A 13,044-nucleotide genomic window follows, 5' to 3' on the forward strand; every position below is an offset into this window, starting at 1 on the left:
ATTACATATTTCCATCTAAATCAACTATGCCTCTTTCTTTTGCCATTTGTCAAGATCCAAAATTCATATTTTATAGCAAGAAGTTTTTGACTCAAATAGGAATATAATTTTTTTAAAAAAGAAAGTACCAGCAAAATCACCAGGGCTGCCTCATATTAGACTCCCAGGGTCATGTCTCTTATCTTTTCAAATAACTGTTGTTCTCATGTAAGCACAACCCCCAAATTCTTTCTTCAAACATCACCTCTCTGGCCAGAGAAAACAGGGACTTGCAGTCATCTATGTATGTTCAGAAGGTGCCTTAGTCGGCTCAGCCTGCTCTCAAAAAATAACATAAACTGGATGGCTTAAACAATTTGAGGTTTATTTCTCATGGTCCTGAAGTCTGGGAAAGTCCAAGATAAAGGTTTCAGCCATTTGATTTTTGACGAGGGTTTCCATCCTTATTCATAGACAGCTGTCTTCTCTCTGTGTCTTCATATGGTGCTCATGTGGTGAGGGGAGGGAGAGATTGTGGTGGGTGGGGAGCAAGAGAGAGGGTTCTCGTGGCATTAATCCCATCTTGATGAGCCTCAGCCTCATGACCTCATCTAAACCAAATTACCTCCCAAAGACCCCATCTCAAAACACTGTCACATGAAGGGACTAGGGCCTCAACATGCAAAATTTGCCAAGGCAGTTCCATCCATAGCAGGTGGTGTCCTCCGTTTGAGATTTCTACTTCAGGTTTCACTTTACCTACCAAATTGTCATCTATCAAATTCATCCACCTGTAAAATAAACTTCACTTCTAGTAATCCCCCTAAGCCACAAAGTAGAGACTGTATGTGGTTTACAATCAGCGGGAAAAACAATAGGTGAGAACTAGGCTTTGAAGGAGAAGAAAGTAAAACTCTACCCAGAGAATGACAAAAAGGAACTAAAGAGCACAGCTACCTGGCAAATTCCTCAATTGACCTTATGATTTTATTCTATTTCAGTATAAACTAATTCACAGGATTATAACTGAAAACGCTTTTATTGAATATCTGTTGTTATCCTACACTTGGAGTGTTTTTAACATCACTTAATGATATCCATTTCCTCGCTTAACACAAATTTACTGAGCACTTCCTATGTATCAGGCACTTTTCTAGGTACGGTATGTTTTTCTCAGAAATAAGGGAAGATGGCTAGATGAGGACAGAAACTAGAGGTGAATTGACTCCAGCTAATTACAAAGGCAGATTCTCCAAAGATGGCGACCTTGTTTCTCATTCCACCTGTGAAGGAAAAATCTTTCTTAGGTGTAGTCAGGCAAACTCCTTCTTTCCCTTCTAATTCCGGTTCACCCCCCCCAGATTAGAATAAGTCAAAGAATTATCAAACTCTATTTACATATAAGTTACTATTTTATTTCATTTTCCTATTCAGAATGTTCTTTGAGGCTTTTGGAAGGTGAGAAGAGTGTATATTAGTGCCATTGGTGGACACCAATGGTGCACATTTTTCAGCTGAGCCCTAAGGTCAGAAAGATGACCCCTTAGCTACAAGTCTGTTGCTTTAGTGCATAAAAAGACAGGACCTAGGAGATTTTTCAAAAATTTTGATCTATTTGGTTTTGAGTCCCTAAGCATGTTTGTTTAACAGAGAGCTTAGAGTGTATATGCTTCAGGCAAATGTTTTCTCTGTCTATTGATAATGTTATAAAGAAGAAAGCAAAGCACATGAAGCAGACGGGTATTTGTAAGCAGATGTTACTCAAGGTTTTAGGTCTCGCTGTTTAAAAATAAGAAACCTGGAGTTCCCAATATGGCTCAGCGAGTTAAGAACCTGGCTGGTCTCAGTGAGAATTCGGGTTCCATCCCTGGCCTCATTCTGTGGGTTCAGGATCGGGCATTGTCACAAGTTGCGGTGTAGGTCGCGCATATGGCTAGGATCCTGAGTTGCTGTGACTGTGGCTGTGGTGTGGGCCTGCAGGTGCAAGTCCAGTTCAACTCCTAGCTCAGGAACTTCCATATGTCACAGATGCTGCAGCTATAAAAGTAAGAAAGCTGAATTTCTTCTGTTACCACTTTACAGGGTTTTACTTCAGTCTATATGAATTTTTTTTATTGAAAAAAAAAACAAAACTGTTGTGGCTCAGCAGAAATGAATCTACCTAGTATCCATGAGGATGTGAGTTCAATCCCTGGCCTCTTCATAGGGTCGGGAATCCGGCATTGCTGTGAGCTGTGGTGTAGGTCCCAGATGTGGCTTGGATCCCATGTTGCTGTGGCTATGGCTGGCAGCTGTAGCTCCGATTCTGTCCTGGCCTGGGAACTTCCATATGCCATGTGTTTGGCCCTAAAAAAAGCAAGATTCCCTACATGGAGGAGGGGAAAGTGGAATTGCAAGAAATTAAAATATAGAGGAAGAGACATGAGACACCTTATATTTAATCCTGATCCCATACTGTGTTTCAGTTGTGTTTCAGTTATGTATCAGTATATACAAAATTATATTGTCAGACAGGTAGGAGAAAAAAGAAATCTTAATTAAAGAAGATAAGTATTCATTCAAATATATTAAATTGCCGTAATCATCCTTTGTCTTATCAACTTCTGATATACTTAATGTGTTAAGAAACAACATAGAAGTGGCCATAAAAATGACTACAGCACTGGAATCCCAACTACACTTATTTTCAAGAACTTCCCAGAATGGCTATAGCTAAAGTACTTGTGGATGCTGTGACCTCATGAGCCAAGCTGTGCGGTTCTGTCTGCCACTGCAGGTGTCTCTTGTGCATCTTCTGAAGACTGTCCGGCTGCTACGTCTTTTGCGTCTCCTGCAGAAGTTGGACCGTTATTCCCAACACAGCACCATCGTCCTGACTCTGCTCATGTCCATGTTTGCTCTCCTTGCACACTGGATGGCATGTATCTGGTATGTCATTGGAAAAATGGAGAGGGAAGACAACAGCCTTCTGAAGTGGGAAGTTGGTAAGGGCTTATATTTGTCGCATTTTCCATTTTTAAATGAAAAGGAAGATTGTATAGAATTTGGAGGAGGTGAAAAATGAGTCTATAAATTTATATCTTCTGATGTCAATTTGTGTCATCTTTTTTTTTTGGGGGGGGGGTTGCAGTGAGGGTCCATGGTACAAGTTACTTCTTTGGAGAAAGTTTTCTGGAACACACTTACATTTTTTTTTTTTCAAAGACCAATGGATTTTTAAAATGACCAAAAAGGCTATAGAAGGGTTTAGAATAAGTAATGTGCAGTCTTATCTCAATATATATGATGGGTAACTGGCAGTCATTTTAAATCATAAGAAGATGATCGCTTGTATTTGAGGTGGCAAGCTAATAGAAAAGCTAGCCCCATTATTATTTCCTTTAAAAGGAGAGAGACAGTGCTATCATACTGTCTCTCTGACAGTGCTATCATATTTCCATATTTAGTATTCTTTGAGAATTTGTGATGATAGAGAGGCCTGAATATTTACAAATACAATTTGTAAAATTTTGTGTCCCCATAAATACATGGGAGTTTAAGGGAGATTTTCCAAGTGTTACATAATTCTGCATAAATGAATCTGAAATGTTCTGCACATGAACACATTTTTTAAACTTATGTCAACCGCAAGGACTTTATAGAAAATGAAAATTGTGAAGGCTATAACCCTCTATCCTAAAATATCTGCTTTCTTCTCACAGTCTCTCTTTTTAGAGAATTGTCATAGTACCTTATGGAGGATATTTTTTTTTTCTCCTTAATCTGACATGTAATCAAAGAATCGGTTTCTTGGTTAGCTAGAAAATCCTTGACTTATCTTCTCCTCTAAAAATCAATCTTGGGCTTTCGAAAGAAGCTCAGACCTTTGCACAGGAATAAAGCTGCAAGAGATTATCAATAGAGAAAAGGCTCTAACTTCTTATACCAGCTCTTAGGGGCAGGATGCATTTGGCACATCCCTAGGTTGGCTTTCATAAATGCCACCCTCTCACCATAGGGCATAGATAAAGCCCTCAAAGGGCGGCATTGGAGAATGAGCTGGAGACCTTAAGAGAGCAGGTTCAAGGGGGTGAATCTCTTGTCTAGGTTCTTAAAAATGCTCCTACAGAAATTCCCCATTGTAGTGCAAAGGAGATGAATCCGACTAGCATCCATGAGGATGTGGGTTTGATCCCTAGCCTCACTCGGTGGGTTGGGGATCTGGCATTGCCATGAGCTGTGGTGTGGGTTGCAGATGTGGCTCTAATCTTGCACTGCTGTGGCTATGGTGTAGGCCGGCAGCTGTAGCTCCAATTTGAGCCCTAGCTTGAGAACTTCCATATGTGGTAGGTGTGGCCCTAAAAAAGGAAAAAAAAAAATGCTCCTATGCTTCTCAATTTGGTCCCTGAGCTACAACAATGAAACTGATGTGTTCTGATAATTGTCATCTCAGGTGGTTTTCTTACCTTCTGTATCAGCACTTTTCTATACCTTAGTGTGGACTTCCTTTCTCAAAAACAAGGTAAAAGGAGAAATACAGCTGTAGTGTGTACACAGAAATATCCCACATAAAGATCATATGAGATATGAGAGAGAGAGGAAGAGAAAGGGAGGGAGAGTGTGAGAGAAAGAGAATGAGATGGAGAAAAAGAGAGAGAGAGGTGGGGAAAAGGAAGAGATGATTAAAAGGAGGAGCAGAGACTGGATTGCACTTGGATTAAAACATTTTCATCCTTCTGTATTGTTTTCCTTTTATAAGTTTGTCCTGAAGTCCTCATCATCACAAACTCTGATGTAGTCCTAATGCAGTACAGTGAATTACAGCATTAGATCTCCACCCTTTGCTTTGAATCCATATTAAAATTTTGATTTATGGTCAGCCACCTGATTCCTTTCTGGACTTGACCTAATTTCCTTTGGGCCCCAGACCTATACACTCATATTAATTTGTAAGTCTTGTCTAGTCTGAGAGTCTCCAGATGGGGAAATTCAGCTTATTCACGCTCTCAAATTTAGTTATAGGAGGAAAGCTTTGTGTTTCAGTTCCAGTATAGCAGTCCTGCTGCAGACTGACAAACTAGCTAATGTTTTTCTTCCCATAAACACGCGGAGAATTTTATTTTCCAAGAAAAAAGGAGTGAACCACCTAAACTGCTTCTGTGTTGCCCCCTGCCATGCCTACGCTTGACCCTGGTGTTAGGTTTAGGGTAGTGGAGGGGAGCGTGTAAACTGAAAGTCAGCTCATAAAGAGAACACTGGCAAAATGCAATGATGGGGAGGCCATTGGCCTGGGGCAATAGATCTCTCCTATCTTCATGATTCCAACAGCAACCAACTGTGAGATTGGCAGTAATTTTGTTCGCCTGTCTGGCCCTCAGCTTCCACAGCTACAACATGAGAAAACTCATTATGTAATTTCAAAGGCTACTTCAGGTTCCATGATTTATGTCTTTCATGGAAGAACAAACCCAGTTTTGTGTGCTTAATACATCTTTTTTTTTATTTTTATAATAGCTTGGTGCCCATATTAACCATTAGAAGAAACCATTCATTGTCAACAGATTTGAGGGATGTGTCAGGAAGTACATCCTATGATCACAGCATGTCCAGGGATTGATATGTTCTACTTGGTTATGATTTAAAAAAAAAACCAAAAAAACCGAATATTTATCTTTAGAGAATTAGATTTCCTGCCCAAACACCTTTAGGGATATGGTCAGGAAGGCAGTATGCTAATTATGTCTATCAATATTGGATTTATAGACTTGGCTACAAGGACTTTCCCTTTGCCTAAAATTACTTGGATCATTTGTTCATTTGGAACTTCCTCCAGCTGAGATTTAGGCACAAATTAAATAATTATGACCTTCCCTACCTAATTTTATAATGAGGCAGCTGAGTTTAGGCTAATTTGGTTTTTACTATGTAATTTGTCCACTAATAATATGTTTTACCTTTTCTGGTCCAATTAACATGAATCAAAAAATTCATCACACAAATAGAACTTGATTAGAGAACACGTTGTTCTTTATGTTGTAATTACCATTAGATGTACAGAATGGATTTATCTTTCCAAGGAGTGAAATGGAGCTTTCTTTCTAATCATTGTTAATTTCCTTGAAATGATCTTTTCCCATTTTGTCCTTGGCGGGTCTACTACTTACAGCTAAACAGTATTTTGCATCAGACCAAAACCAAGTTAATCCTTAAAAAATGTTTTATAGTGTCACTTCTCTGTAAGATGTTTATTTTGGGAAGGAAGAATTAATACTCTCAGACTAACTATATCTGAGGCAGATTATGAACTTATTTCCCTGGTATTCTATTTTACTATATATTTTTAGGTGTTCCTATACCCTAATTTAGGAAATTTGAGGTTTGACTTATTGTTTCATGCAGTTTTAGACCTGGAAGGACCTTAGTCCAGCTTTTTGACTTTATGGTGAGAAATCAAGCTCTAGGTTACACGAGTTATCTAGTAGAAGGTGTTGTTGTCACTTGTGTCTGTTGCTGCTTCCTCTCTGGTGTACAATTCATGGCGCATGTGTTGAATAAATAAGTCATCAAGGTCTTTTCATTACTAAATGGCAATCATGGGACAAGAAATGAGATTCCTTAACTCTTTGCTCAAAAGTCCTTCTGTAATTTTGAACACTATGATATTAAAGAGAACAACTATTTAGCAAATTCTTCCCTGTGGAAATATCAAAATGATGAGAACAAATAGGGTTGTTACTTAAGATTTGGTCATTCATTCAAAAAATATTTTTTGAGTGCCCACTGTGTGTTTGGTCCTGTGTTAAGCAAATAACATACTTAAATTTGGAGATGGCAGAGCAAATAACATACTTAAATTTGGAGTTCGAGACCAACATATACATGCTACTGTATATAAAATAGATAACCAGCAAGGACCTACTATATAGCACAAGGAACTATACTCAGTATCTTATAATAATCTATAAAGGAAAAGTGTATGAAAAAGAATTGATACATATAACGGAATCATTTTGCTGTACACCTGAAACTAACACAAGATTGTAAATCAATCATACTTCAATTGAAAAAAAAGAAGAATAATTAAATAATATACTTCATGCCATGGTGTTTCAAGTCTAGTAGGAAGAAACAAATAACTCAACGGATATATCACAGTCAGTTATGTTCTATAACTGGAATTTGCATAGGGGAACAGCAACTACATCTAACTGAAATATCAGCAAAGGCGTTGCCAAGATGAGCTCAGTATTAAAGAATGAATAGGTCTTGTCTCTACAAATGCTAAGGAACCAACATTGTCACGGAAGGGATAGGACTATATGAAGCAGTTCAGGAGAAGCAGTATAAAGGCGGGAGAGGGGAGAGGGGATGGTAGAAAGGCGATGAGGCCAAGAGGTAGATAGTCAAGGACCAGATCTTTAAAGGCAATTCACACTAAGCTTTAGAGTTTGTGTTTCATCCTAATGCTATAACAAGCCTTAAAATTCTCCCTTGAGCTGTGATCCTTTGAATATAGAACCCCAGGAAGCAGGGGGGGGGGCAGTTTTACTCTATTCCTTTTTCTTTCTTTTTTCATTTTTTAAAGTTTCGTTGAGGTATAGTTGATTTACAAAGTTGTGATGCTTTCTGCTGTATAACAAAGTGATTCAGTTATACATAGACACACACCCATTCACTTCCAGATCCTTTTCCTACATAGATTATCATAGAATATTGAGTAGAGTTCCCTGTGCTGCAACATAGAGGTCCCTGTTGGCCAGTCATTCCATATACCTCAGTGTGCATGTGTGAAACCCAAACCCCCAGTCCACTACCCTCCCACCTGTCCCTTTTGGTAACCATACATTTTTCAAAGATTGTGAGTCTGTTTCTGTTCTGCAAATAAGTTCATTTGTATTTCAATAATTGTAAAATGACCATAATAACAGTGCCTACCTCACTGGAGTTGCCAGCATTAATTTAGGCAGTCTCTGTGAAGCATTTAGCACTGTGCCTGCCATCTAGTAACTATTCAATAAATAGGAGCTGTTACAACCATTCTTATTATGCTATTATGGCAGTTACTTCTAATAAAGAAAGTACTATGAAGTGAAACTAGTGATATTTATCTTTTTTTTTTTTTTTTTTGGCCTTGTCTGTGGATGCTGAAGTTCCCCAGGCCAGGGATCGAACCCGAACTGCAGCCCTGAACCAAGCCACAGCAGTGATGCCAGATCCCTAAGCCATCAAGGAACTCTGATACTTATCATTTTATATGAGAAGAATATTAGATAATGGCTTCAAAAGTGTTGTCCTCATGTTTAGTTATAGTGCTCTGTAAGTTACTATATACCTTTTTACATACATCTTCAGAGTAATATATCTGCCCAAACTTTCTGAGTCAGCTTCTGAAAAACCAGTAATTTTCACATAACCTTATAATTGCACACAAAGAGGATTTTTTCCCCCTTCGAAGCTACTATAGATGAAAAGTTCAGCATCCACCCTTCATATTTGTTGGAATATAACAAACTTTTATGGAATCTGGATGCAGAGCCTCAAGTCTCAGTGTGGTTTTTAAATTTAAAACACTGTTTTGGCTGGGAAGAAATGTTTCATAACATTTCTATAAGAAGTCTTCAATAAATACCTAGCTAAAAATGTGTGAGAAGACCTTGCCTGTTTCCTTATATCCCAATTAGTGTAGGGATGTATTATTTTAACTATTATCACTTATGAAGTTCAATGAATGACATTGAATTAGTCCTGAAAGCACTCCATTAGGACCCTGGATAGAATATAATGGTTCTTATTTAAGATAGAAAGACTGGGTTTGAATCTTGCTTCAAGGGTTTGCTAAGCAGGTGATTTTGGCCAAGGTGACCTCAATGTGTGACTTTTATACAGCCACCTTAGTTTCCTCATTTGTAAAATGGATGTGATAGTACTGCCCTCATAGCAGTTTTTGACATACTTCACAGAGTTTCTGGTACATACTGTGTTCTTGTACCTGGTAACTACTACCTTTTCCACCACCTCCACTTTTTTTAAAAAAATTAAAGTATAGTTTATTTACTTTTTTTTTTTTTGGAGTTTTTTTTTTTTTTTTTAATTTTCCCACTGTACAGCAAGGGGGTCAGGTTATCCTTACATGTATACATTACAATTACATTTTTCCCCCACCCTTTCTTCTGTTGCAACATGAGTATCTAGACAAAGTTCTCAATGCTATTCAGCAGGATCTCCTTGTAAATCTATTCTAAGTAGTGTCTGATAAGCCCAAGCTCCCAATCCCTCCCACTCCCTCCCCCTCCCATCAGGCAGCCACAAGTCTCTTCTCCAAGTCCATGATTTTCTTTTCTGAGATGTTCATTTGTGCTGGATATTAGATTCCAGTTATAAGTGATATCATATGGTATTTGTCTTTGTCTTTCTGCTCATTTCACTCAGGATGAGATTCTCTAGTTCCATCCATGTTGCTGCAAATGGCATTCTGTCATCCTTTTTTATGGCTGAGTAGTATTCCATTGTGTATATATACCACCTCTTCCGAATCCAATCATCTGTCGATGGACATTTGGATTGTTTCCATGTCCTGGCTATTGTGAATAGTGATGCAATGAACATGCGGGTGCACGTGCCTCTTTTAAGTAGAGTTTTGTCCGGATAGATGCCCAAGAGTGGGATTGTGGGGTCATATGGAAGTTCTATGTATAGATTTCTAAGGTATCTCCAAACTGTTCTCCATAGTGGCTGTACCAATTTACATTCCCAGCAGCAGTGCAGGAGGGTTCCCTTTTCTCCTATTTACTTTATGTTGTGCATATTTACAAAATGTTGTGCCAATTTCTGCTATACAACAATTTGACACAGATACACACACACACATATACACACACATTCCTTTTCTTATATTATCTTCCATCATATTCTCTCCCAAGAGACTGGATATACTTTCCTGTGCTATGCAGTAGGACCTCATTGCTTATCCATTCTAAATGTAATAGTTTCCATTTACTAAACCCGAACTCCCCACCCATCCTACTCCCTCCCCTCTCCCCCTTGGCAACCATGAGTCTGTTCTCTACATCTGCTCCTACCTCCCCTCTTGTCACTAATTGAGGCCATTTTCACACTGCAGCTGCCCGCTTAATCTCACTTCAGTGAGCTGTATAGAACTCAAATAGTAGTACTGTTGAAATTTAGTGGAGAGGTGAAATTTCTCTATCAGTCACATTTTCGATTGCAAGCTAAAACAAAAATGGAAATTGTTAGCAGAACAGTCAGACTCAGAATTAGAAGGATGGAGAATAAGACTTGGGAAAAGAAAATGAATCAAGGCAGCTCCAGATCCCCCAGTGCAAAAAGCACAGTTGCTGACATTTTACAAAGATGGCCTGGACATGTTTCTGCCTTTGTAGATGCCGTGAGCGAGCCTTAATGTTCTGTTCATCTCTGATTCACAGTCCCTGAAAGGAGAATCTGATTGGCCAAGCTTACATCATATACTCAGATGGACTGCTGGACGAGACCCCCCACCCCACCCCACCCCACCCCACCTTCACTTTCATGGTTAGAGTGGGGCTCTGTGTTTCTCCAATACTACACATGATGGGGAAATACCCTCTTCACATAGGATTTTTAAAAAAAATTTTTTTGTCTTTTATCTCTTTAGGGCTTGCACCCATGGCATATGGAGGTTCCCAGGATAGGGGGTCTAATCAGAGCTGCTGGCCTATGCCAGAGCCACAGCAATGCCAGATCCGAGCCACATCTGCGACCTACACCACAGCTTATGGCAACGCCAGATCCCTAACTCACTGAGTAAAGCCAGGGAGCAAACCTGCAACCTCATGGTTCCTAGTTGGATTCGTTTCTGCTTCACCATGGTGGGAACTCCCTTCACATAGGATTGTAGACAGTGCCCCCTCAAGAAAAGACAAATGTCTTCTATAAATAGCATCATTACCCTAATATTTAAAAACAAATGTTGACAATTATAAGAGCATTTATTAAAATGCTTCTGTACACCATCATTCTCCTCCCAGACTTCATAAGTCAGATGCAGTTAGCTGAAAGATGGGGATGCAGTAATTCTCGGTGCGTCTTGCTCATTGTAACAGTCTGTGCTTCTGTGTCAACCCAACAGTGGTACTTACCAAGCTTCCTTAGCTGGACCTCACCGTGGTCAGTAGCTCTCTTTGGCAGCTAAAATGCTCCTTAAATTCTTTCTCGAAGCTCTGTTTCTAAAGCTATGACACACTACCTTTTAAGATAAATGATCTGCTTCAAAGGTTAGAGATGACAGTATATTGTAATAGAGGGAAGCTTTTTTATCTTTTAATCCTCTGGCTGGAGTACGCTTATCCATTGTAGATGTCTAAATGTGTATCTGTATTACTGGAAAAAGAAAAAAAAAAAAAAGCCCAAGAATCTAGAATGGGAAGAAAAGGATTAAGCCAGATATCATTTTCAAATTTTCATTGACAATTTTAATCCCAAATCTCCTGATCCCTGTTGGATAAAACATCACAAAAGCTGATTGATTTGAAGGGCTCTCTAGTTATTAACTGCTTAGCATTTGCAAACCTCATGTAATAGAAAAAAAATGACCAGGCTTATGATATTGTGAGCTGATTATTTCAATAACTGTATCACATTTTCCCCAAGAAGGTAGAACGGACTTGCATTCTACATTTTCAGGTTCTATGTTAAGGATTATAAAACATTTTCAGAGAACTCTGATATGTAGATTCTCATTCCTGGAATACATGAAATAAAGGGGAGAAAAAGCCTAAATTGAAGGTTTCTAACCATTCACAGGGACCCTAGGGAGGGACTCCTGGTCTTAATTTTTCCTTTTTTTTAAACAGAGTCTAGAAATTTAATGTGAGGATTGAATTAAAAGACAGATAATGGTGTTCCTGTTTTGTCTTAGTGGTAACAAACCCGAATAGAATCCATGAGGATGCAGGTTCCATCCCTGGCCTCGATCAGTGGGTTAAGGATCCGGCGCTGCCATGAGCTGTGGCGTAGGTTGGCAGCTACAGCTCTGATTAAACACCTAGCCTGGGAACCTCCATATGCCTGTGGAACTTCCATATACCTTTTTAGGGTGCCACCCTAGAAAGACAAAGAAACAAACAAACAGATCCTAATTCAGTAAATCTGAGGTGGAACCTGAGATACAGCATTTTTAACCACCTTCCTCATGAAATCAGGGCTACCAGACCGCTCACCACACTCTGAATAGCAAGGTTTTAAAAAGTCTTGAGACTATGTTAATTTAATATTCCTGGTTATAAAGTCCTAAACCAGCAACTATTCAGTTCTTACTGTCCTTTTCCAATCCCCATCACATCTGCAAATATAGTTAATTCCTAAAGGACCAAGAAGGTTCATTGAGAAGGAATTAACCTCAATGCTGGAGTGATACAGCATTCATACCTTAAATATAATCATCAGAGACAATGTATATTACCTTGAATTCTAAGAAACTAAAGTAAACTACCATCAGTTTTAAAAGAGTTGACAATGCTCTGTTCTATTTTTATAGAAGCTTCTAGAAAATAGAAATATTTCCATGTTTTAGGAGCAAGGTTTTACCCTTTGGCCATATAAAGCAACTAGTTTGTTCTTAAAACTTAGATTTCTTTTGTACTTTATTTATGAGCTATAACAATAAACTTTGCTGATAAAAATTGGAGAAACAAAGTATATCTGTGTGTCCAATTATGAAGTTGAATTGTCCCCATAGTCTGACCTTGGATGTTTAAAATTATTTGGGTGATTAGAGAGCAAGCTGTACAAAATTAGTTTTTAACTGCATAATGTTTTCAATCCTTTGAATGGGAACTTCTGGGTTTCACATTGCAGATTGGAAATTAGTATGATTTCAAGTTGCCAAGGTATTTGGCACATTTAGGCTTGAAAATAAGCTGAAATAGTCTGAAGATCTTTGTACCAGAATTTCATAATATGTTCACACTTCATACCAAACACTCCAAGCAAGAAATGGTTCTATTATCGTGGAAGCTTGAGAAATGCAGCCCTTCCATCCCCCTCCTGAAGGACTGACAAGATAATTAGTGTAGTGTGAGCACAAAG

General features: G+C 38.7%; 1 protein-coding gene across 9 annotated transcripts in view; it reads left to right on the forward strand.

Annotated features, from left to right (window-relative positions):
- Nucleotides 1–13,044, forward strand: part of KCNH8 (potassium voltage-gated channel subfamily H member 8) — a 447,861-nt gene that overhangs the window by 276,155 nt on the left and 158,662 nt on the right. For all 9 annotated transcript variants that reach the window (XR_014824095.1, XR_014824098.1, XR_014824099.1 and 6 more), the window contains exon 7: nucleotides 2,756–2,963. Coding sequence is in view for 5 of the 9 variants with exons in the window: in XM_084989953.1 (XP_084846079.1) it covers nucleotides 2,756–2,963 (208 nt within the window). In the remaining 4 variants the exon portion in view is untranslated. The remainder of the gene's footprint in view (nucleotides 1–2,755; nucleotides 2,964–13,044) is intronic.

Source organism: Sus scrofa, chromosome 13, assembly GCF_054392235.1.
Source record: "Sus scrofa isolate SSC_HxYL_T2T_F1_AM1 chromosome 13, Sscrofa_HxYL_maternal_Yorkshire_Landrace_v2.0, whole genome shotgun sequence".
NCBI classification, from domain to species: Eukaryota; Metazoa; Chordata; class Mammalia; order Artiodactyla; family Suidae; genus Sus; species Sus scrofa.